The sequence below is a fragment of the Mesoplodon bidens genome (genome assembly GCF_964165515.1).
Source record: "Mesoplodon bidens genome assembly, chromosome: 11".
Lineage (NCBI taxonomy): Eukaryota > Metazoa > Chordata > Mammalia > Artiodactyla > Ziphiidae > Mesoplodon > Mesoplodon bidens.
Window position 1 is genome coordinate 79,876,517 of NC_138167.1, and position 24,634 is coordinate 79,901,150.

General features: G+C 39.7%; 1 protein-coding gene across 19 annotated transcripts in view; it reads left to right on the forward strand.

Annotated features, from left to right (window-relative positions):
• The window catches only part of ANKS1B (ankyrin repeat and sterile alpha motif domain containing 1B), a gene marked incomplete at both ends in the record, with an annotated part of 1,149,683 nt that overhangs the window by 786,450 nt on the left and 338,599 nt on the right, over window positions 1–24,634 (forward strand). For all 19 annotated transcript variants that reach the window (XM_081250042.1, XM_081250054.1, XM_081250053.1 and 16 more), the window contains one exon: window positions 23,023–23,121. In XM_081250042.1, the coding sequence (XP_081106168.1) occupies window positions 23,023–23,121 (99 nt within the window). The remainder of the gene's footprint in view (window positions 1–23,022; window positions 23,122–24,634) is intronic.

Consider the following 24,634-nt stretch of genomic DNA (forward strand, 5'->3'; position numbering starts at 1 on the left):
TGTTCTGAGTAAAGAAAACTCAAAATTTTATGTTTTTGGCATGAGTTTTTCCATCTGTTTTTATATTATGCAATGACAATTTTATTTATTTATTTATTAACTATTATTATTATTATTTTTTTTTTTTGTGGTACGCGGGCCTCCCACTGTTGTGGCCTCTCCCATTGCAGAGCACAGGCTCCAGACACACAGGCTCAGTGGCCATGGCTCACGGGCCCAGCCGCTCCGCGGCACGTGGGATCCTCCCGGACAGGGGCACGAACCCGTGTCCCCTGCATTGGCAGGCAGACTCCCAACCACTGTTCCACCAGAGAAGCCCTATGCAATGTCAATTTTAAATGCAAATATTAGAGCATTTAACTTGTAAGCAGAATCACCACAATTACACAATTCCTATTTCACGACTTTAATACAAAGAGTACACTGAGCTGGCCAAAAGAGCTAACACAGGCCAAACTCAGGAAAGCTGAAGTTCGGATGGAGGGGAGGGAGAAGGCTCCTAGGCACAGAATCAGTGCAAGGGAGCACTCCCAGGCGAGGGATTCTTGTAGGGAGAGCGCAGACCCTCACAGGCACCTGGGACCCTGCTTCCTAAGCAGGCACAGGGACCTCACCACCCCCAGCCCCCTGACCAATGCGAGCACTTTGGGCCAGGCAGGGTCTGGGAAGTTAAGCCAGGTGTCTCCCCTTACCAGGGCTCCATCATCCCAATTTATGGGAAACAGGGGACCTGCAAGGATTTTTAAATCTCTGTGTCAGGACATGCTTGGTGCCTGGATCAAGGGTAAACTCCAGCCTGCTGCACACCAGATGTGTCATGGTGCTGCCAGCCAGTGTGGGCATAGGGGACAGCATGCCCTACCCCAAGGCGCATGGAGTATGAGTGTCCAACCCTAACCCTCCCTGTGCCCATGCCCAGACCCTTCTAGGGGTGAAGAGCACAGTGGCAGCAATTTCGGGACAAGGTGTGGCAGGGGAAGTCCAAGCAGGGCCCAGGGCCCAGGGAGCAGTGAAGAGGTTTTCAGCGGAACCCACCCCCCGAGAAGTGGTGAGAAACCCTACCACATACCCCATTGTCCCAACAGTCTTCACTTACAAAATACAAATTCAGAGATTATGACGGATTTCAAGACAGTAAGCACAGAGCATTAAACTCCAAACACAGGGCTCTTCTGAGCCTGAGGCCCTGCAGGACACCCAATTAAGTGACTTGCCCATGGCCACAAAGCTAAGTAAATAGCAGAGCTAGGAATAAAACCTACAGTTTTTTCCACCACACATGCTGCCTCTTTCAGAATAGACTATTTCTGGCAAAACCAACATTAAACTAGAAGATTTACAGCTCTCTGTTCTTAACAACAAAAAAATGGGGGAAAAAGGTAGTTCCTAGCAGGCATATTTTATTTTTAGCGATTTTACTTTATAAAGCAATTTCATAAACTATTATGTACCACATCCCTAGAAGGTAGACATCACTGCTGTCTCCATTTTACAGATAAAGAAAGGAAGCTTACTTGCCCACAGTCACCCTGCTATTAAAGAGCAAAACTGTGATGTGAACCCTGGATCTCCAAATTCCATATTCTTTTTATTAATCTCCAATTCATTAGGAGAGACTGTAGGAAAGAAGGTTAATGCAGACCACTAGGCCAATAGGGGAGATTCCATCCATCTGATCTCTGTGAGGCAGTTCCATATGGCAGACACTTGCCTACACACTATGGGATGTGGGGCATCTGGTTATCTGCTTCCATCATCCACTTTATGGTTGCCACAGCAGCTCTGCCACTTACTATGTGATCTAGTCAAGGTCCCAGTTATCTCTAAGCTCCAGTTTTCTCATCTGTAATAGGAGGATATTAATAGTAATATCAATCTCATAGATGTTTTCTGAGGATTAAAGCAGTGTCTGGCCCACAGTCAACACTCAATGAATATTAACAGCCACTGTTTTATTATTATTAATTCAGTTGGTACAGTTGGCTGAGCCCAAGTCCCTGTCCTCTCTCATCATTATATAATGTATCTCTTAATACTGAGCACTCATTTAAAGAAAATGACTTCCCCCCAAACAAGGAGAGTTATTCTTCAGACAATATAAGTATATGAGTAGATTTACTTCCTGCTAGAACCTCCAGAACAGATGCTGTGTTAGAAGGGAACATCTGGTCCAACTTTATCATTGTTTAGTTGAGAAAATTAAGTCCCAAGGAGGTTAAATGACTTTTCCAGGTTTACACAATGAATTAGTGATAAGCCAAGACTCCTCATTCAGTGCTCATTTCCAATTACTGTTGCTTCTGTAGGACAAATAACTCCATTGCTATCCTTGCTTTGAAATATACCTCTGCTTTTTATAATACAGAATGATTACGACAACTGTATATTCTTATTTTGTTCATTGTAACTGATACTGATGACCATTATAATGATCATTATACCATGGATAATGATTTAAATTCATTTGTGCTCCTTGTACACATAAATTGAAGGATATACCAGTATTATTTTCATAGTATGTTCTCTTTTTCCCTGCCGGATAGGAAATATTTTTGAGCCATATGGGATCCTAATTCTCTGAAAGCTTTTAGGCTATCAGATGTCTCAACTGACAGTCCTGGATGAAAATCAAATCATGAGAATTCGCAAAACTGAAAAAAAATTAACATTTTGGTGTTATCATATACCGGAAATTCCATCTTTATCCTTCCTTCAATTAGGAAAAAAATCAATCATCCTGAAAATTAGAATTTTCAGTTCAAACTTTTCAACCCTTTCCTGCAAACTTACTTAGTGATCTTTAGACAGGATGTTTTTATAATCTATACCTGATTAACATTTTGGTGTTATCATATACCGGAAATTCCATCTTTATCCTTCCTTCAATTAGGAAAAAAAATCAATCATCCTGAAAATTAGAATTTTCAGTTCAAACTTTTCAACCCTTTCCTGCAAACTTACTTAGTGATCTTTAGACAGGATGTTTTTATAATCTATACCTGACATTTTTATTTATTACTTTATTCTTTCAAGTTTTGTTTTATTCAGAATTTAGCAGACAGATGATGAAGAGAGCTGCAAAGGTGCTTAAGACATGATCATTTCTCCCAAGAAGTTTGCTATCCAATGAAGAACACAGGAAATATAATACCAAGTAGAAAGAAATAAGAGATTCTATGGCCTATTTAGAATCTGCTTTAACATAGGCAGGATGTGTCTATTTTAGTAATCCCCAGTTTAATATGAAGAACTTTATGATGGTTTTGGTACCAGTTGAATATTTTAGAAGTAAAACCCAACAACTTCTCCCTTTGATTAGAAAAATTAGACAAGGGGACATTTAATAATTTTCACATGAGAAAGAGTATCTTCCTTTTCTTTCTCCTATCTCTCATTCTGGTTGAATAGTATTATTTAGTGAAGAAATGGTGGGAGAAAATGAGGAGAGAGTATCCTTCATGGTATAGATGCTATAAAAAGGATAGGGGTGTTTGTGTGCCTTGTACAAATTTTCCCTTTGCATTCAACCCAAAGCCAAATGGTGGAGACAGGCCACTCTACAGCAGCCCGAAGGACTCTTCTTGATTGTGATTTTGCTCAGGTTTCAGTTTAACCCCTTGGTCGGGTTAGCCTCCTCCCTGTCTAACCCACAGTGACCACCTCCTCAGACTTGATTCCAGTGTTGTTGTGTGTCTTAGTCCATCTGGGCTGCTATAACAACATACCATAGACTGGGTGGCTTATAAACAACAGAAAATTACTTCTCACAGTCCTGCAGAATGGGAAGTCCAAGATCAAGTTGCGAGCAGATGCAGTGACTGGTGAGGGCCCACTTCCTGGTTCATAGGTATCGATCTTTTCTCTGTGTCCTCACTGGGTGGAATGAGCAATGGAGCTCTCTGGTGCCTCTTTTATAAGGGCACTAATCCCTTTTAAGAGGGCTCTACCCCCAAGACCTAAGCATCTCTTAAAAGCCCCACCTCCAAATACCATCACATTTGGGATTAGGTTTTAACATATGAATTGGGGGTGGGGGACATTCAGTCTAGAGCATGGTACAAATGATTTGTCCCACCACCAAAGTTTAGAATGAAGCAAGTCAAAACAAAGTTTTCATGGGGGAAAAAATGTTTTTCTACTGAAGACATTTCAAGAAAAATGTCCTCAAAACTAAAACCAAAATTAAATGTGGAGAAAAGTCAGGAATATTCTGGTCAGCTGTTTCAGTAGTGTAATAATTATTCACTCTCCACCAAAGACCTTCCAAGTTACAAAGGATCTGACTACAAACCTTGACATTTCAAGAGTTCAGGGAAGAGCCACACACTGAGGCCAACCTCACATACTCCTAAGTGTTCTCATTGTTTCTGCTCTGTTAAGATTATAGTGTGTTCAAGTTTCGAGTATAAAATTCTTTCCTATAAAATCAAATTTGTGTAAAAATGTGCTTCCTTTAGAATTATGTGCAATCTCTGGGTGTTTATCTTCTTCAATTAGAAGCTGAAAGCCACTCCCAAATTTAAAATCTGTCAACCCCACGAACACTTCGGCAATTTCACATCCAGTGAATGTGAACAGAAACCAAAATCCATAGAAAATAAATTCCTTCAAGTAATCATTTTATGAGATTTCACAATTTTAAGTCAAAATGAGAAGAGGCAATTCTTTAGATTGACACCCCCTCCCAATTTGGTTCTGATAACATTCGTTCTTTGTAATATCCCTTCTCTGTTTTTCCTTTGTGATAATCACAACAAAGTCTGTCCAAGGTAAATTGTAAATACCCTGCTGCCTCCATTATGACCTCTATTACATGAAGTACGTAGTCCATCGTTATTTTCACTGAGAGATTAACACTGGTCAGAATCACTTGGATACAAGAGGTGGAGAGAGCTTTAAATAACCTTTCTTATTCAGGGACTACCCCCCCACCCCCACCCCCCACCCCATAGCCCATGCTTGCCTGCTTACAGATATCCAATGGGGATGTTTGATTTGGGTAGTAATTGATTGTGGACCTCTCTCTGTCACTCTGTATGAACAATTGACCCCACTCATCCTGGGGGAAGTCACAGCCACTTTCTTATGGACATGGAAAGGTACCAGGTGAATCTCTGTCTTTTAATCAGAAAAGCAAAAGCTTTTCCAAAGCTCCCCAGTGGGCAAATTTTGTCACATGTCCAGCCACAGCTTCAAGGGAGGCTGAGAACATTTAGCTTGTCCTGCCTCCATAGTAGAAGAAAGCAAGGGAGCGGGGGATCAGCCTACCAACAATGTCTGCCACACCTGCTGAGTCCATGGAGTATGGAGGTTTACATTTTAATAGGTGCTACTCAGTATCTACAGTGTATCAATTTAGACCCCACATCAAAGACTGTTCTGACTTTTATCTTTGCCATCTAGCTTCTCTTCTTGATTCAAATGAAAGATGGATATTTGGTTTGGAAACTTGACTCCCCAGTGAGACCAGTTCCCATGTTCTCCAACAGGTGATATATTTTTTCCCTAAATTTTTACTTTGGTAAAATATACATAGTTTTTAAAAATTTACAACCTTAATCATTTTTAGTTATTATAAAATATATTTTCTTTGTTGTATAATATATCCTTGTAGCTGATTTTATACAGAATAGTTTGTACCTCTTACTCCCCTACCCCTATATTGCCTGTCCCCCATTCCCTCTCAGCAGGTCATATTTTATCAGCTTTTCCTCAGATTTTGATATTTTGGGGCTGTTGTTTCAATTTTGGTTGTGGAGCTCAACTTCCATATCACCCAATTCCTCCATCCATACTTCACACCATAGCCAGAGCACATTAAAAAATGCAAGACAGCTTATGTCCTTCAATGTTTTCCATTGCGTTTAGCATAAAACCAGAGTCCTTATCAGGATCTGTAAGGCCCTGCGTTATCTATGCCCTGTTTCCCCCTCAAAGTCATCTTACTAGCCTTTAACCACTAAATTCCAATCTTACTAGCCATCTGTCTGTTCCTAGAATATGCCTGGCTCTTTTCTCACCTCAGTGCTTTTGCCGCTTCTGTTCCTTCTGCCTGGAATTCCCTTCTAATGGCTCCTGTCAGGGTTGGGTTGCTCCTTCTAATCCTTCATGTCTTAGTTTACATGCCACTTTCTCAAAGAGGCTTTCCTGACCAGCCTTTTTAACATAAGTCTTCCTTGTAATTTTTTCTTTTTAATCACAGCACTGTATTGATGTCCTTTATAGCAGTTTTTACTAACTGTGTGACCTTGGACAGATTATTAGGTTCTCCCTGCCTTCAGTGCTTCATCTGCAAATCAGGATAATAATTGTACCAACCTCAGGGGTTGTTGTGAGCAATCAACAAGGCAGAGCACTTAATAGTGCTTGGCATATATAAAACTTTGCTAACTGATAATTACTTGTATTATTTTTATTAGGTTATTTTTCTGTTTTCCCCACTAGACAGTAAACTCTAAAAGTAGAGGGATCTTACTGTCCTATTCTCAGTGTATCCCAGGACCTGGCCCAGTGCCTGGCACATAGTAAGTGTAATGTTAATTGAACAAATATATGTTGAATAAATAAATGAGTGGCAGGTCCTACCTCCGTGGTAGCTTTGACTCGACTAGACTCTGCCAGTTTGTTTCCAGCATTCAGTGGCCTCCTTTCTAAGGCTGCCAGATTCAGCAAAGAAAAATACACGATCCCAGTTAAATTGGAGTTTCTATCTTTTATCTGGCAACCCTACTTCCCTCACTACCACCTTCACCCTTAATAAGCAACACTTTCTCTATCTCCTTCCCTCTCTCCCTGCCTTTCTCTTCCTCTTTCCTCCTCTCCTTTTATGTTTATTTGGCTATTTCTATATATAGGTCTCAGTGTCAGAAGACCTTATCATCCTTAAATCTGGAGATGTCTGGTCCTTGAGAGCACCGTCTCTTTGAAGGACTAATGAGTCGCCTTTATTACTGGCCTGCCAGGTCCCAGAGGGCTAAATTATCCACCTTCACCATCACAGGCTCCTTCACAAGGGACTGCAACTCACCCTCTTCTCTCTGGATTCAGAACATGTTAAGTCAGGAACATAAATGTCCTTAATTCATTCTTGGACATCCTCTACCTTATTATTTCCTTTTTAGACATCTTCCCTCCTAAATCTTGGCTTTGAAAGAGACCTACAGGAAAATTACCCAAACATGGTTCTGACCCTGAGAACTTTACTTTCCCAGTTGACCAGCCAGAGAATTTGACAAGGCTCTGAGGAAGAGCTGACAAGTACCAACTCAACGCTGTGTTGTCATTCCCCACCTCCCAGCATCATCCCGGTTCAGAACATGGCAAGTTACTTGGTGCTTTAGCCAGGAACACCCTGGGTCACTTATATTAACATGCTTGGTTCTAGCTTACACTAAGGTAGTTGGAAGGAGAACTAACCAATTGACCTTTCAGGAGGTAAATAATATATTTGCAATAAAATGTGTTGGAGAAACCATGGCAGTCACTCTTAATGGTCTGTCAATATACGCGTAAGGCTGTGTGTGAAAATAGGGTAATGGGAGTTACTTCTTGGCAGTGTAACACATCTGTTTGACTGGAATCTGCATCCAGAAAAGGTCCCCTACTAAACATTTGGCTCTCTTTCTGTAGTGAAAGAAGCATGAGCATCAGAGTCTGACTGAATAAAACACTGATCCCAAATCTACCACATACTAACCATGTAAACCTGGCTACATTGCTTCATAGCTCTGAGACTCAGTTTCCTTGTCTATGAAATGAAGATACTACCACTTATACTAGAAGATTGTTGGAAGGTTTATAAATAGAAGGGCAGAGTATCTAGTACTTAGTGACTGGTTGATGGCCAGTAGTTAACTATGAATCATTTTTGGCACTTTTTCCTGTGTGTGTCTGTGCTGGTTATACCCAGGAGCAAATTTTGCTTCTCCAAGAGGAGGCTTTCCTTCTGGAGTTCTGCATCACCAGCGTGAGGTCACCTGCAAGAGGAGCCTGCTGTAAATACAAAGGTTCCATGTTCCTCTTCTGTTAAGAGCAGGGGGTCCAACCTAACCTAATCGCTGCCCACTTTGCTCTTGTGAGGCACTGGGAAATGTTCAGCCTGTTAGATAGAAGAACAAAACTTAGATACCTGCCAAGATTATGTACAGCCTACCCAAGGAAAAAAAATTTTTTTAACTTTACAGCTTTTGATTGGAAAAGGACACAGGACAGCTGCTAACTGTTTTCCTTTCATCTCCACTTTTGGCATGTTCTTCTAATAGCTCTCCTGTCACACTCAGTCCACAGCACAGTGGGAGCTAAAAGAGTAGGACCGAGGTGTCCCCCCAATCCTATTCCCACCCCCTGCTCAGACTCAGCTGCTGGAAAAGACCATTTTAAGCATTTAATGTCCGCCCTACCCCTTTGGGAATGGCATAACCCAGCTAGACACCACGCTTCAAAAGAGAGAGGCAAGTTAAAGCTTTGCAGTTCGTTAGGGAACATTTAGACTAGAAAAAACCCAGGTCCCTGCCAACCCTGATTCCATGATTCAGTGAACAGAAAGAACTGGAGCAGAGGAGGGAAGAATAGGTCAGATGGCTTTCCAAATGCTCTTCTATAAAGAGGGATTCATCATTGCTTAAACTCTGCAAAGCCAAACATAAAATACTTTAGAACATTTGCTTTCAAATGTGAATTTCATATGGTTCAAAGTAAAATACAAATGGTTTAGGTCTAACCACGTTTTTTTACTGAACCTTTTCTCTCCTGCACTAACCCCACTGGAGGCGGTGTCAGATGATAGTTATGAGAAAGACTCCTGTCAGCTATTGGGAGCAAGTTATTTAAGTACCTACCCTCAGAGAGTTGTTGTGAGAATTAAATAAGGTAATATATCTAAGGCATTTAGAACAGAGCCTGGCACAAGAACTCAATACGTGTGCAATTTACTTTATGCTAACTTACACCAACTGCCATTAATGGGAAAATAGAAAGAAGACAATAGGTGTTCATATGCTTTATATTTTCGTATGTATGTATCAGGAAAAAAGTAAGAACATACAAATAAGTTTTTTTCACATCAGCTTTTCTTCTTTCTTGTGTGAATTGTGGATTAACATCCTGAAAAATGAAGTCTTCCTCTTTTGCCACTATGAAATTTTTGACCAAAGAAAGTCTTTAATAAATATACATAATTCTAACACATGTTGCAAATGAATCATAATTTTAACTTATGATATCACCAAACCTTGCTCAATGCTTTAAGAAATATATAACTGATTACTTAAATTCCCTTTCCCTCTCTCTCTCTCTCTCTCTCTGTAGCTTCAGAATAGATGTTTCAAAGGGAAAAAAAGGCTTGAAAAATAAAAAGGAAAAAATTGGTTGTATAAAACTCATTATAATCATGTGAACTGTTAAATGCTAACCGTAAGAAACAAGTCTAAGATATAGCTTATTTATTCAAATATAGAACTTGCATATATATATAGATGATTTCTAACTTATTGCTCAGCGATGTGACATTTATCTGAATCAATAATTCATGTGGTCTAAAAAATCTAGGAAACTTTCTTCATAAGCTAAAAACATGGAAATTTAGTTAAGTTGTGAACAAGAAATTCCACTGCAGTAGACAGGATATGTTAAAATGGAAGGCTAAGATAGAGATGTAAAAAATATACTCCAAAATTTTCTTCTACTGCCGTTTCATTAATGTGAGAGAAGGAATTAAAATTGGAAAAAGCACATCATTCATTATCTGATCACTTACGGTAACTCATGTTTCTGTCTGATAAACTAAATAAAGCTTTGTTCCAACACTGATAAGGGATTATAAATCTGGTATTTATCACAGTAGTTATTATCGTTATCATGCAGCAAAGACATACATTGCATTTACCTGTAAACTGATATCAGATTGACTCAAAATCTTTATAGAAGCTTAAGGTAGCATTGTTATTCCAAGAAAATCGTATATAGTTTTATACCACCATGTTTTATACCACCATTTATGCTGTAAAAAAAAACATATTAAAAATAAACTAAAATATGTTTTTCCATGTGTGAATTTGCAAGATCGTGGTATCATTCATTCTACTACTGAAATATTCTATTTCAAATATTTAAGGCCACACAAACTGTAAAGAAGAATCTAATTTAGTTAATTATAGAGCAAAAGAAATCTCCTCCAATCCATAGTATCTTACTGATTTTTTTCAGTCTTGAACTGAAGAGAATAAGTAACATCCAACTCAAGCTTGTATTAGAAGAAACCAGTTCTCTATGGTCCTTAAATATGTTTCCTTAGCATTTTATATAATATGCAATGTGAAGGAAAGGCTTCTAAATTAATGTGATATGACATTAAGGTTATGAAAATGAGAACTTTTCAAGCTGAAATTCTCAGAGACAGAAAAGATCAGCAGAGATACTTCTGAGAAATGATTTCAGTAAATAGCTGTTCTACTTCAAATGGATCATTAAGTACGAAGCACTGCTTTTTATTCTATTTGGTCATCTTATTAGTTTATCACAGCTGAAAAAATCCAATACATAAGATATTCTCCCCATGGTCATAGAAACTTCAGCTTTCAACTCTTAGTGCATAAAATATTACATTACTTTTCTTCATTCCATGACTTAAGAAAGCAACAAAGACCCCCTGCATTAGACATTTCCTGTCAGTGAAAAAAACAGCTGTTCTAAAAACACTGCCTTGGGACTTTGATCCTTCTAGAAAGTTATTATCTAAACAACTTTATCTCTTGATTATTATTCCTTAAATGTCTGTGTACTGTGCTAAGAATATAGTAAATAATTTCTCAATTGCACTTGTCATTTTGGTAGCATACATTTCTAGCCCCATAATGAAGAAACACTAATGAAAGCAGAACCAGCTACTAATTTGTTTTAATGACTGAAAAATTAGAAGAGAATTTGCTAAAGATTCTAAATTTAATGTTCATGAACTTTGACTAACAGGAACATCAGTTATATCCTGAGAATGATTCATGAGTTTGTTTGACTGCCTGTTTTGATTCCCTGTCACATCCTCGTTATTGCCCCATTTATGTGATTCAACTACAGTTTTTATGTCTTTGACTCTAGAGAAGCAGTGTCTAATAGAACATTCTATGATGACAGAAATGTTTATATTTGCATTATCCAATATGTAGCCACCAGCCACATGTGGCCAATGAATCCTTGAAGTCAGGATTGAAAAGAATCAACTAGATACGGCAATTGAGAGGTCATTCTTAACATTTCATGGAGAAGGTCTATGGAGTTAATGGGGGTAAAAGCCTATTGGGCTGGGTTGAGGAGTAAATGGGAGATGAACAAATAGAGACATCATGTGTACAAGGAGATGAGGGGGTAGAGAGTGCAGTGTGGTAGGTCGTTAGGTAGAAGACAGACCTGATGGAACTCTACTCCAGACACCACTGATCTGACAGTCATGTGAAAAATGGATGGAAGAAAGAGAGAGCCAGAGTGTATGTTCAGCTTTTATTGAGAAAAAACGGAATTAAGCTGAGATTTTCTAACATTCAGTGAAGGCAAATGATAATAAGAGAGTGAACTGTAGCTCCCTAGAAAGAATGGAAATATTTATTGTCCTTGATAGCACAGCTGTCACCCAAGTACAAGCAAAATGGTTAGTTGCAAGATTTGAAACATTTGATTTTTCTCTGAAAAGCTGTGAGAATCCATGATACTACAAAAATAAGGTATGCTATGATTTCTCCTTATAAGAAATTTTGTAAGTTCCCAGTACTGAGATTGATTTGTCAAAAAAAATGTATTCTTGCACTTCTCTATAATTACTCCTTAAAACAATTTAAGTTATAAGTTCTGAAACACTGAAATGTACTTTCAAATTATACAATCTATATTTACATACAACGATACTAATCAAAAGTTGGGCATGACTGAAATCATAGCATTTTAGAACTGAATGGGTGTTTGTTAAACGGCTTCATTTTATGGGTGAGGACCACAAGGCTCAGAAATAATATATGGCTTAGCCATGTTTACTCACATAAGACCTGGACCCAGGTCTTTAGACTCCAAGCCTGCTGCTATTTTGAAAAAAGACTGGCTAGATGATGCACCAGGATATTTTTGCTATCCCTATATATTACAATAAGAAAGAAAATAGAAAATTTCCAACGGAATACCTGACTGGGGACAGTGAATCCTTTTCTTTACACTTCCACAACTAGGACCATTTCCTCTTGGGCACATTCTCACCATATGCATTGTGCGTTTCACAGTTTTCGCTCATTTTTCAAAAGTGTTTGGTAATTCTCCTGTATGCTAGGATATTTGACCCAAAGAGAAGTTGTCTAACTTCCCTACAGTTCTTCAAAATATTTCCTCACTTACTGAAGATAGATAAGGTGGTGATTTAGAGGAAGAACAGTGGTCTCTAAGGATTAATTTTTTTAATGTGTATTTTTTTTGTTGTTGTTGATTTTTTTAACATCTTTATTGGAGTATAATCGCTTTACAATAGTGTGTTAGTTTCTGCTTTATAACAAAGTGAATCAGTTATACATATACATACCTCCCCATATGCCCTCCGTCTTGCGTATCCCTCCCTCCCACCCTCCTTATCCCACCCCTGTAGGTGGTCACAAAGCACGGAGCTGATCTCCCTGTGCTATGCGGCTGCTTCCTACTAGCTATCTATTTTACATTCGGTAGTGTATATATGTCCATGCCACTCTCTCACTTTCTCCCAGCTTACACTTCCCCCTCCCCATATCCTCAAGTCCATTCTCTAGTAGGTCTGCATCTTTATTCCTGTCTTGTGCCTAGATTCTTCATGACCTTTTTTTTTAGATGCCATATATATGTGCTATTTCTTTTTCTCTTTCTGACTTACTTCACTCTGCATGACAGTCTCTAGGTCCATCCACCTCACTACAAATAACTCAGTTTCGTTCCTTCTTATGGCTGAGTAATATTCCCTTGTATATATGTGCCACATCTTCTTTATTCATTCATCTCTTGATGAACACTTCAGTTGCTTCCATGTCCTGGCTATTGTAAATAGAGTTGCAATGAACATTGTGGTACATGACTCTTTTTGAATTATGGTTTTCTCAGGGTATATGCCCAGTAGTGGGATTGCTGTGTCCTGTGGTAGTTCTATTTTTGGTTTTTAAGGAACCTCCATACAGTTCTCCATAGTGGCTGTATCAATTTCCATTCCCATCAACACTGCAAGAGGGTTCCCTTTTCTCCACACCCTCTCCAGCATTTATTGTTTGTAGATTTTTTGATGATGGCCATTCTGACCGGTGTGAGGTCAGAATGGTAGTTCATGGTAGTTTTGATTTGCATTTCTCTAATGATTAGTGATGTTGAGCATCCTTTCATATGTTTGTTGGCAATCTGTATATCTTCTTTGGAGAAATATCTATTTAGGTCTTCTGCCCATTTTTTGATTGGGTTCTTTGTTTTTCTGATATTGAGCTGCATGAGCTGCTTGTATATTTTGGAGATTAATCCTTTGTCAGTTGCCTCATTTGCAAATATTTTCACCCATTCTGAGAGTTATCTTTTCGTCTTGTTTATGGCTTCCTATGCTGTGCAAAAGCTTTTAAATTTCATTAGGTTCCATTTGTTTATTTTTGTTTTTATTTCCATTTCTCTAGGAGGTGGATCAAATAGGATCTTGCTGTGATTTATGTCATAGAGTGTTCTGCCTATGTTTTCCTCTAAGAGTTTGATAGTGTCTGGCCTTACATTTAGGTCTGTAATCCATTTTGAGTTTATTTTTGTGTACGGTGTTAGGGAGTGTTCTAATTTCATTCTTTTATATGTAGCTGTCCAGTTTTCCCAGCACCACTTATTAAAGAGGCTGTCCTTTCTCCACTGTATATTTTTCCCTCCATTATCAAAGATAAGATGACCGTATGTGCGTGGGTTTATCTCTGGGCTTTCTCTCCTGTTCCGTTGATCTATCTTTCTGGTTCTGTGCCAGTACCATACTATCTTGATTACTGTAGCTTTGTAGTATAGTCTAAAGTCAGGAAGTCTGATTCCTCCAGCTCCGTTTTTCTTTCCCAAGATGGCTTTGGCTATTCGGGGTCTTTTGTGTTTCCATAATACAAATTGTGAAATTTTTTGTACTAGTTCTGTGAAAAATGCCAGTTGTAGCTTGATAGGGATTGCACTGAATCTGTAGATTGCTTTGGGTAGTAGAGTCATTTTCACAACGTTGATTCTTCCAATCCAAGAACATGGTATATCTCTCCATCTATTTGTATCATCTTTAATTTCTTTCATCACTGTCTTATAATTTTATGCATACAGGTCTTTGTCTCCTTCGGTAGGTTTATTCCTAGGTATTTTATTCTTTTTGTTGCAATGGTAAACGAGAGTGTTTTCTTAATTTCACTTCCAGATTTTTCATCATTAGTGTACAGGAATGCCAGAGATTTCTGTGCATTAATGTTGTATCCTGCTACTTTACCAAATTCATTGATTCGCTCTAGTAGTTTTCTGGCAGCATCTTTAGGATTCTCTATGTATAGTATCATGTCATCTGCAAAGAGTGACAGCTTTACTTCTTCTTTTCCAACTTGGGTTCCTTTTATTTCTTTTTCTTCTCTAATTGCTGTGGCTAAAACTTCCAAAACTATGTGGAATAATAGGGTGACAGTGGGCAACCTTCTCTTGTTCCTGATCTTAGTGGAAATGGTTTCAGTTTTTCACCATTGAGGATGATGTTGGCTGTGGTTTTGTCATATATGGCCTTTATTATGTTGAGGAAAGTTCCCTCTATGCCCACTTTCTGGAGGGTTTTTATCATAAATGGGTGTTGAATTTTGTCGAAAGCTTTCTCTGCATCTATTGAGATGATTATATGGTTTTTCTCCTTCAGTTTATTAATATGGTGTATCACGTTGATTGATTTGCCTATATTGAAGGAGCCTTACATTCCTGAGACAAACCCCACTTGATCATAGTGTATGATCCTTTTAATGTGCTGTTGGATTCTGTTTGCTAGTATTTTGTTGAGGATTTTTGCATCTATGTTCATCAGTGATATTGGCCTGTAGTTTTCTTTCTTTGTGACATCTTTGTCTGGTTTTGGTATCAGAGTGATGATGGTCTCGTAGAATGAGTTTGGGAGTGTTCCTCCCTCTGCTATATTTTGGAAGAGTTTGAGAAGCATAGATGTTAACTCTTCTCTAAATGTTTGATAGAATTCGCCTGTGAAGCCATCTGGTCCTGGGCTTTTGTTTGTTGGAAGATATTTAATCACAGTTTCAATTTCAGTGCTTGTGATTGGTCTGTTCATGTTTTCTATTTCTTCCTGGTTCAGTCTTGGAAGGTTCTGCATTTCTAAGAATTCATCCATTTCTTCCAGGTTGTCCATTTTATTGGCATATAGTTGCTTTTAGTAATCTCTCATGATCCTTTGTATTTCTGCAGTGTCAGTTGTTACTTCTCCTTTTTCACTTCTAATTCTATTGATTTGAGTCTTCTCCCTTTTTTTCTTGATAAGTCTGGCTAATGGTTTATCAATTTTGTTTATCTTCTCAAGGAACCAGCATTTAGTTTTATTGATCTTTGCTATCATTTCCTTCATTTCTTTTTCATTTATTTCTGATCTGATCTTTATGATTTCTTTCCTTCTGCTAACTTTGGGGGTTTTTTGTTCTTCTTTCTCTAATTGCTTTAGGTGTAAGGTTAGGTTGTTTGAGATGTTTCTTGTTTCTTAATGTAGGATTGTATTGGTATAAACTTCCCTCTTATAACTGCTTTTGCTGCATCCCATAGGTTTTGGGTCGTCGTGTTTTCATTGTCATTTGTTTCTAGGTATTTTTTGATTTCCCCTTTAATTTCTTCAGGATCTTAGTTATTAAGTAGTGTGCTGTTTAGCCTCCATGTATGTGTATTTCTTACAGATTTTTTCCTGTAATTGATATCTAGTCTCATAGCATTGTGGTCGGAAAAGATACCTGATACGATTACAAGTTTCTTAAATTTACCAAGGCTTGATTTGTGACCGAAGATATGATCTATCCTGGAGAAAGTTCCACGAGCACTTGAGAAGAATGTGTATTCTGTTGTTTTTGGATGGAATGTCCTATAAATGTCAATTAAGTCCATTTTGTTTAATGTATCATTTAAAGCTTGTGTTTCCTTATTTATTTTCATTTTGGATGTTCTGTCCTTTGGTGAACATGGGGTGTTAAAGTCACCTACTATGATTGTGTTACTACCGATTTTCCCTTTTATGGCTGTTAGCATTTGCCTTATGTATTGAGGTGCTCCTATGTTGGGCCCATAAATATTTACAATTGTTATAACTTCTTCCTGTATTGGTCCCTTGATCATTATGTAGTATCCCTCTTTTTCTGTTGTAATAGTCTTTGTTTTAAAGTCTATTTTGTCTGATATGAGAATTGCTACTCCCGCTTTCTTTTGATTTCCATTTGCATGGAATATCTTTTTCCATTCCCCTCACTTTCAGTCTGTATGTGTCCCTAGGCCTGAAGTGGGTCTCTCTTAGACAGCATATATACGGGTCTTGTTTTTGTATCCATTCAGCCAATCTATGTCTTTTGGTTGGAGCATTTAATCTATTTACATTTAAGGTAATTATCGATATGTATGTTCCTATTCCCATTTTCTTAATTGTTTTGGGTTTGTTATTGTAGGTCTTTTCCTTCCCTTGTGTTTCCTGCCTAGAGAAGTTCCTTTAGCATTTGTTGTAAAGCTGGTTTCACAGTGCTGAATTCTCCTAGCTTTTGCTTGTTAAGGTCTTAATTTCTCCGTCAAATCTGTTTGAGATCCTTGCTGGGTAGGGTGATCTTGGTGGTAGGTTTTTCTCCTTCATCACTTTAAATACATGCTGTCACTCCCTTCTGGCTTGTAGTTTCTGCTGAAAGATCAGCTGTTAACCTTATGGGGATTCCCTTATGTGTTATTTGTTGTTTTTCCATTGCTGCTTTTAATATTTTTTCTTTGTATTTAAGTTTTGATAGTTTGATTAATATGTGTCTTGGCATGTTTCTCCTTGGATTTATCCTCTATGGGACTCTCTGTGATTCTTGGACTTGATTAACTATTTCCTTTCCCATATTAGGGAAGTTTTCAACTTTAATCTCTTCAAATATTTTCTCAATCCCTTTCTTTTTCTCTTCTTCTTCTGGGACCCCTATAATTCGAATGTTGGTGTGTTTAATGTTGTCCCAGAGGTCTCTGAGACTGTCCTCAATTTTTTTCATTCCTTTTTCTCTATTCTGCTCTGCAGTAGTTATTTCCACTATTTTATCCAGGTCACTTATCCATTCTTCTGCCTCAGTTATTCTGCTATTGATCCCTTCTAGAGAATTTTAATTTCATTTATTGTGTTGTTAATCACTGTTAGTTTGCTCTTTAGTTCTTCTAGGTCCTTGTTAAATGTTTCTTGCATTTTGTCTATTCTATTTCCAAGATTCTGGATCATCTTTACTCTCATTATTCTGAATTCTTTTTCAGGTAGACTGCCTATTTCCTCTTCATTTGTTAGGTTTGGTGGGTTTTTGCCTTGCTCCTTCATCTGCTGTGTGTTTCTCTGTCTTCTCATTTTGCTTCACTTACTGTATTTGGGGTCTCCTTTTCGCAGGCTGCAGGTTCTTAGTTCCCATTGTTTTTGGTGTCTGTTCCCAGTGGCTAAGGTTGGTTCAGTGGGTTGTGTAGGCTTCCTGGTGGAGGGGACTAGTGCCTGTGTTTTGGTGGCTGAGGCTGGATCTTGTCTTTCTGGTGGGCTGGTCCACTTCTGGAGGTGTGTTTGGGGGTGTCTGTGGCCTTAGTATGATTTTAGGCAGCCTCCGTGCTAATGCATGGGGTTGTGTTCCTGTCTTGCTAGTTGTTTGGCATAGGGTGTCCAGCACTGTAGCTTGCTGCTCGTTGAGTGGAGCTGGGTCTTGGCGTTGAAATGGAGATCTCTGGGAGATTTTTGCCATTTGATATTATGTGTCGCTGGTGGACCAGTGTCCTGAACTTGGTTCTCCCACCTCAGTGGCACAGCCCTGATGCCTGGCTGGAGCACCAAGAGCCTGTCCTCCACACGGCTCAGAATAAAAGGGAGGAAAAAAGAAAGAAAGAAGAAGATAAAATAAAATAAAGTAAAATAAAATAAAATATCATTATTAAAATAAAAAATTATTATTAAGAAAAAAGAAGTTTTATGTGGAAAAAAAAAAAAAACGGAGACAGAACCCTAGGACAAATGGTAAAAGCAAAGCTCTACAGACAAAATCACACACAGAAGCATACACATACACACTTACAAAAAGAGAAAAAGGGAAATATATATATATACATTTCGTTGCTCCCAAAGTCCACCTCCTCCATTTGGGATGATTCGTTGTCTATTCAGGTATTCCACAGATGCAGGGTACATCAAGTTGATTGTGGAGCTTTAATCCGCTGCTTCTGAGGCTGCTGGGAGAAATTTCCCTTTCTCTTTATTCGCACAGCTCCCGGGGTTCAGCTTTGGATTTGGACCCGCCTCTGCGTGTAGGTCACCTGAGGGCGTCTGTTCTTCGCTCAGACAGGACGGGGTTAAAGGAGCAGCTGATTCGGAGGCTCCGGCTCACTCAGGCCGGGGGGAGGGAGGGGCACAGATGCGGAGCAAGCCTGCGTCAGCAGAGGCCGGCGTGTCGTTGCACCAGCCCGAGGCGCACCGTGCGTTCTCCCGGGGAAGTTGTCCCTGGATCCCGGGACCCCGGCAGTGACGGGCTGCACAGGCTCCCTGGAAGGGGGACGTGGACAGTGACCTGCGCTCGCACAGAGGCCTCTTGGCGGCGGCAGCAGCAGCCCCAGCGTCCCACGCCCGTCTCTGGGGTCCGCGCTATTAGCTGCAGCTCGCGCCCGTCTCTGGAGCTCCTTTACGCAGCGCTCTTAAATCCTCTCTCCTCACGCACCAGGAAACAAAGAGGCAAGAAAAAGTCTCTTGCCTCTTCGGCAGCTCCAGGCTTTTTCCCGGACTCCCTCCCGGCTAGCCGTGGCGCACTAGCCCCTTCAGGCTGTGTTCACGCTGCCAACCCCAGTCCTCTCCCTGGGGTCTGACCTCCGAAGCCCGAGCCTCAGCTCCCAGCCCCCGCCCGCCCCGGCAGTGAGCAGACAAGCCTCTCGGCCTGGTGAGTGCTGGTCGGCACCGACCCTCTGTGCGGGAATCTCTCTTCTTTGCCCTCCACACCCCTGTTGCTGTGCTCTCCTCCGAGGCTCCGAAGCTTCCCCCCTCCGCCACCCGCAGTCTCTGCCCGCGAAGGGCCTTCCTAGTGTGTGGAAACCTTTCCTCCTTCATGGCTCCCTCCCACTGGTGCAGGTCCCGTCCCTATTCTTTTGTCTCTGTTTTTTCTTTTGCCCTACCCGGGTACGTGGGGAGTTTCTTGCCTTTGGGGAGGTCTGAGGTCCTCTGCCAGCGTTCAGTAGGTGTTCTGTAGTAGTTCCACATGTAGATGTATTTCTGATGTATCTGTGAGGAGGAAGGTGATCTCCACGACTTACTCTTCCGCCATCTTTTTTTTTTTTTTTTTTGCGGTACGCGGGCTTCTCACTGTTGTGGCCTCTCCCGTTGCGGAGCACAGGCTCCGGACGCGCAGGCTCAGCAGCCATGGCTCACGGGCCCAGCCGCTCCACGGCATGTGGGATCTTCCCAGACCAGGGCATGAACCCGTGTCCCCTGCATCGGCAGGCGGACTCCCAACCACTGCGCCACCAGGGAAGCCCTCTTCCGCCATCTTGAAGCTCCTCCACTCCTAGGTTCTTCATGACCTTTTTTTTATTTTAGATTCCATATTTATGTATTAGCATACTGTATTTTCTCTTTCTGACTTACTTCCCTCTGTATGACAGACTCTGTGTCCATCCACCTCACTACAAATAACTCAATTTCGTTTCCTTTTATGACTGAGTAATATTCCATTGTATGTATGTGCCACATCTTCTTTATCCATTCATCTGTTGATGGACACTTAGGTTGCTTCCATGTCCTGGCTATTGTAAATAGAGCTGCAGTGAACATTGTGGTACATGACTCTTTTTGAATTATGGTTTTCTCAGGGTAGTGGGATTTTGCCCATAGTGGGATTGCTGGGTCGTATGGTAGTTCTATTTTTAGTTTTTTAAGGAACCTCCATACTGTTCTCCATAGTGGCTGTATCAATTTCCATTCCCACCAATAGTGCAAGAGGGTTCCCTTTTCTCCACACCCTCTCCAGCCTTTAGTGTTTGTAGATTTTTTGATGATGGCCATTCTGACTGGTGTAAGATGATATCTCATTGTAGTTTTGACTTGCATTTCTCTAATGATTAATGATGTTGAGCATTCTTTCATGTGTTTGTTGGCAATCTGTATATCTTCTTCGGAGAAATGTCTGTTAAGGTCTTCTGCCCATTTTTGGATTGGATTTTTTGTTTTTTTGATATTGAGCTGCATGAGCTGCTTGTAAATTTTGGAGATTAATCCTTTGTCAGTTGCTGCATTTGCAACTATTGTCTCCCATTCTGAGGGCTGTCTTTTCGTATTGTTTATGATTTAAGGATTAAATGTTTTAAATCATTTCAGTATTCAAACACTGAAATCAAGTTTTTAGTATTACCTATAGATAGTAGCTAATTCAGACTATAGCATTCTGGTGTGTTTTGTGTTTGTACAAAGAACCCAGGTTCTATATTTTGTATAAGCTTAGGTTGTGGGCTGGTAATTTAGCCAGTGGAAAACCAGATAATGATCTAATACATAGGTGGCCAAAGTTTTTTGTTTTTTTGTTTTTGTTTTTTAAGGGCCTTTTAACTCCTTTGGAAAACCCCTTAAAGAGTGAAAGTCAAACACAGAACGGTGTCATACATCCCGCTCATGACACACTAGTCCATTTCTGAAAATAATAACGCTTTCTCAAAATGAAATCATTTATATCCTTAGCCATGCCCTATTGTGTGCACTGAGTACTTTCTGAGAGCAGTGTTTCCTGTGGCATACTCCCAAGACTGGCTTATTTGTTTGCATTAGGCTTTTATTATCATGCTGCTCTACCTGCATAGTTCTGCCTTCTCCAAGGTGGCCAGAGTAGCTTAAGCACAGGAATGTCACTATGCGTAGGTGGAATGTTTTTGTCTGGTGAGCGCCCATTGTAAATCCCTAGCTATGATGCCATTCTAATGACTTTAATCTTTCTAAGAACAGCCAATTACATCCATTTATAACATAGTCCGATATTAAATTGTTTACATTCATCTGTTCTGTGCCAGTCCAGGGAAAGACATTAGTCTTTGCACCATAGTAAACTGGCCCCTCCTCCTTTACTTTCTCAGGAAGAGGCATCACGATCCACCCCTACTGCTGAAGCCTGGAACTGACGTGTATTCTGAATTTCTCCATCATTCTGTGCATTCAGTCACCAAGTCAGACTTCTTGATAGTTTTCAGATCCACTCACTTCTTTCCGTCTCCTGTGACCACAACCTTAGTCTAAGCCCACATCATCTATAGAACAACTACTGTGGTCTTCTAACGGTCTCCATGCTCCCATGATTGCCCTTTCCAGTTCATTCTCTTTTGCTTTAAATATTCATCAGTACCCATTGCTCTCCATAAATAGGTATTCTGTAATTTCTATTCATAAGTGTTTTTATTTTACACATTAGTAGGACAGAGTTTGACTTATCCATAGAAACCAGTGATCTGAATTCTTGAACTTCTCTATAGACTTATTTAAAGGGAAACTCTAGCTTGCAAGCTCCAAAAGACTAAAATTTAGGGACAAAATAAGCCATTTATAGATTTCTGTGTTACAGGGAGTTCCCTGGCTGTCCAGTGGTTAGGACTCCGCCCTCTTATTGCTGAGGGCCCGGGTTTGATCCCTGGTCAGGGAACTAAAATCCCACAAGCCGCACAGCACAGCCAAAATAAATAAATAAATAAATTTCTGTGTTGGAATATTAATCAGAGGTCAAAAAATCATTGAAATCAGAGAATATCAGGACTAGACTGATCCTTGGAGATTATGTGGCTCAACCTCATCATTTTATAGGTAAGGAAACTGAGGCCCAGCCACAGAAAACAAATTGATCTTTCTAAATATGGAATCTCATCATGTAACTCCTTTTCTTAAAATCTGTCCAGACTTCCCATTATGGTCAAGATGAAGTCTAAATTCCTCAGCGTGGCATACAACATCTGTATAGTCTGGCCTTTCCTCATCTTTCCAGACTTACGTTTCGCTCCTCTCTCCAAGTTATCCTAGAACTTGATGTTTCCAAGTAAACTGTGTTCTTTCTTACCCACACATTGCACATAATTTCTCCTAGTCCTTCCCATTTTGAATGCTAAATCCAAACCATCCTTCAGACATCTGATTAGACATCATCTCCCCTGAAAACATGTCCCAGATCCCCTCTACACTACCAAGCATGTGTCACCATCATAGCATATTCACAACATCCTAACTGCCTTTGAACAATCTGTGTCCATCCCTGGACTGGAAGGAATGGACGGTTGAGGGCAGGGACCTGCATCTTACTCATTGTTCTGTCCTCACATCGTGATCAAGTATCTGACATTCAATATTTAAGATTAATTATGAATTCTCTTTTAACTTTCCTAGTATACTTCAATTAGTCCATCAGCTCTCCTTAAAAAGTCTGTTTTCAGAGGGAAAAAAAACTTGTTCATTCACCTCCATGAATAGGTCACTGATAGTTTTAAGTGACAACTCTTCCTAGAAGCATATACATTTGTAGGGGAACAAGGTTTTGAGTCACAGGAATGAATTCCCAGTACAGATAATCCAACCATAAATAGTAAGCCATGAGAGTATTTGTGAGGGAAAGAAAACTTTCCCAGAACCTTCAACACAGTCGTACAGGTGACCTACTCTCACCTCACCCTCACAGAAGAATGACTCTATGTTTTTGTCTATAAAAATCAGATCACTTGTTAGTTATTTTTCTCTGTATTAAGAAAATCATTATTTACCCACAGTAAAAATGCCTGATTTAATTTATAACATTTCTGGTTTTGTTTCAGGGAAGCAATGTTATGGAAGATCAAGATCTGTTGGAAATTGGAATCCTTAATTCTGGGCACAGACAAAGAATTCTACAGGCAATCCAGCTCCTTCCAAAGGTAAGCCATGCTTTATTACCTTAGCCCTGAGTATAGTCCCAGTGGTTTTAAGTCCAGGTGTGCAAGGGGTATTAGTATTTAGGACAATATGTCTGCATATTGATGCAGCTCCTCAAAGCAGGTCCTCTTAGTCCAACTAAACATTCAGACTCATAAGACTACTATGAGCCACAGTAGATCTAATCAAGAAAGATATAATACAGGAAATGCCACTGGCTAGCAAGGCAGCTTCAGAATTTTTCTTCAGTGGGATTCTTTTATGTCAGTACAAACATCAATCCATGCCCCCCAGGTGACAGATCAGGTGCAAGAAGACAAGATCAATATAGGGTGGGTACAAGAATGTTCCTGGATTAGAAGCCTCATGCCCTTAAAGGCAGTATCTCTTGTAACAACTCCGTAGCCCTAGCCTCCAGGGACAAGGAACCTGCCTAATCACAAGTCATCACTCAGGGAAGTCCAAAATATCGCATCCCCATCAGGTATTTGTAGTTCATGTATGAATCTTCCCAGTCCAGATGCAATTTACCAACCAGGCATCATTTTAACTTTAAGTAGTATGTTACCTAGCAACAGAGTTGACCTTCTGTTTCCAGATAAGGTTTCATAAGAGTCTAAAACAACTGGTCTTCAGGATATGTAGGATTTTAATTGGTAAGGAAAGGGAAAGGCATTTCAGGGGCCAGCAGGAATCACATAGATAGAGGTATGGTCCAGGCAACAAACTGCCAGAAGCATTAGGGGAACAGCGATACTCGTGTGATTTAAAATCCAATGGGATTTGCACAACAATGTGAATGTACTTAATGCCACTAAAGTGTATACTTCAAGATGGTTTAAGGTGGTAAATTTTACATTTTGTTATTTCACCACGGTTTAAAAAATAATTTTAAAAAAGGAAGAAAAAATCCAATGTGATTAAAACAATTGGAGAGTGGAGTCAGAGTTAAAACAGAAAAAGTAAGTTGGGTCAGGTTGGTATCAAGCTAAGGAATTTGAAATTTATTCTGTAAGCACAGGGGAATGGACATGACTAGACTGCTTTAGGCCAGTTAATTCTGGAGACTGTATACAAGAGGAATTAGAAGGAAGGAATGTTGAAGTTGGGTCATACACTTGGAAAAAGATTCAGGGGGCAAGATTGGAGGCAGGGTAGCAGATGGACGGTAATAGATGCACCTAAATATATGAATTTATTATATATTTTGTATTCTCCTCTGTGCTTTTCCTTTCTAAGGAGGCTATAATTTCTCCTTCTCAGAATGGGAAAGATAAATACTAACCACTGTTTCTAAGGAAGTGACATGATGAAATTTGCCAGCTGACAATGAACTGAGTTTCTACTGATAGAAACTTACCACTTTTGCAAATTCAAGGGAAGTCAAGCATACAAAGGAGTTTTAGTCATACATTTTCTACACTAAAAGAAAAAGAATAAAGCATCCTTAAAACTGTATCTGGAGGTAATTCTTATTAACATACTGTTCACCTCGCGACTTTTGTATCTTTACGT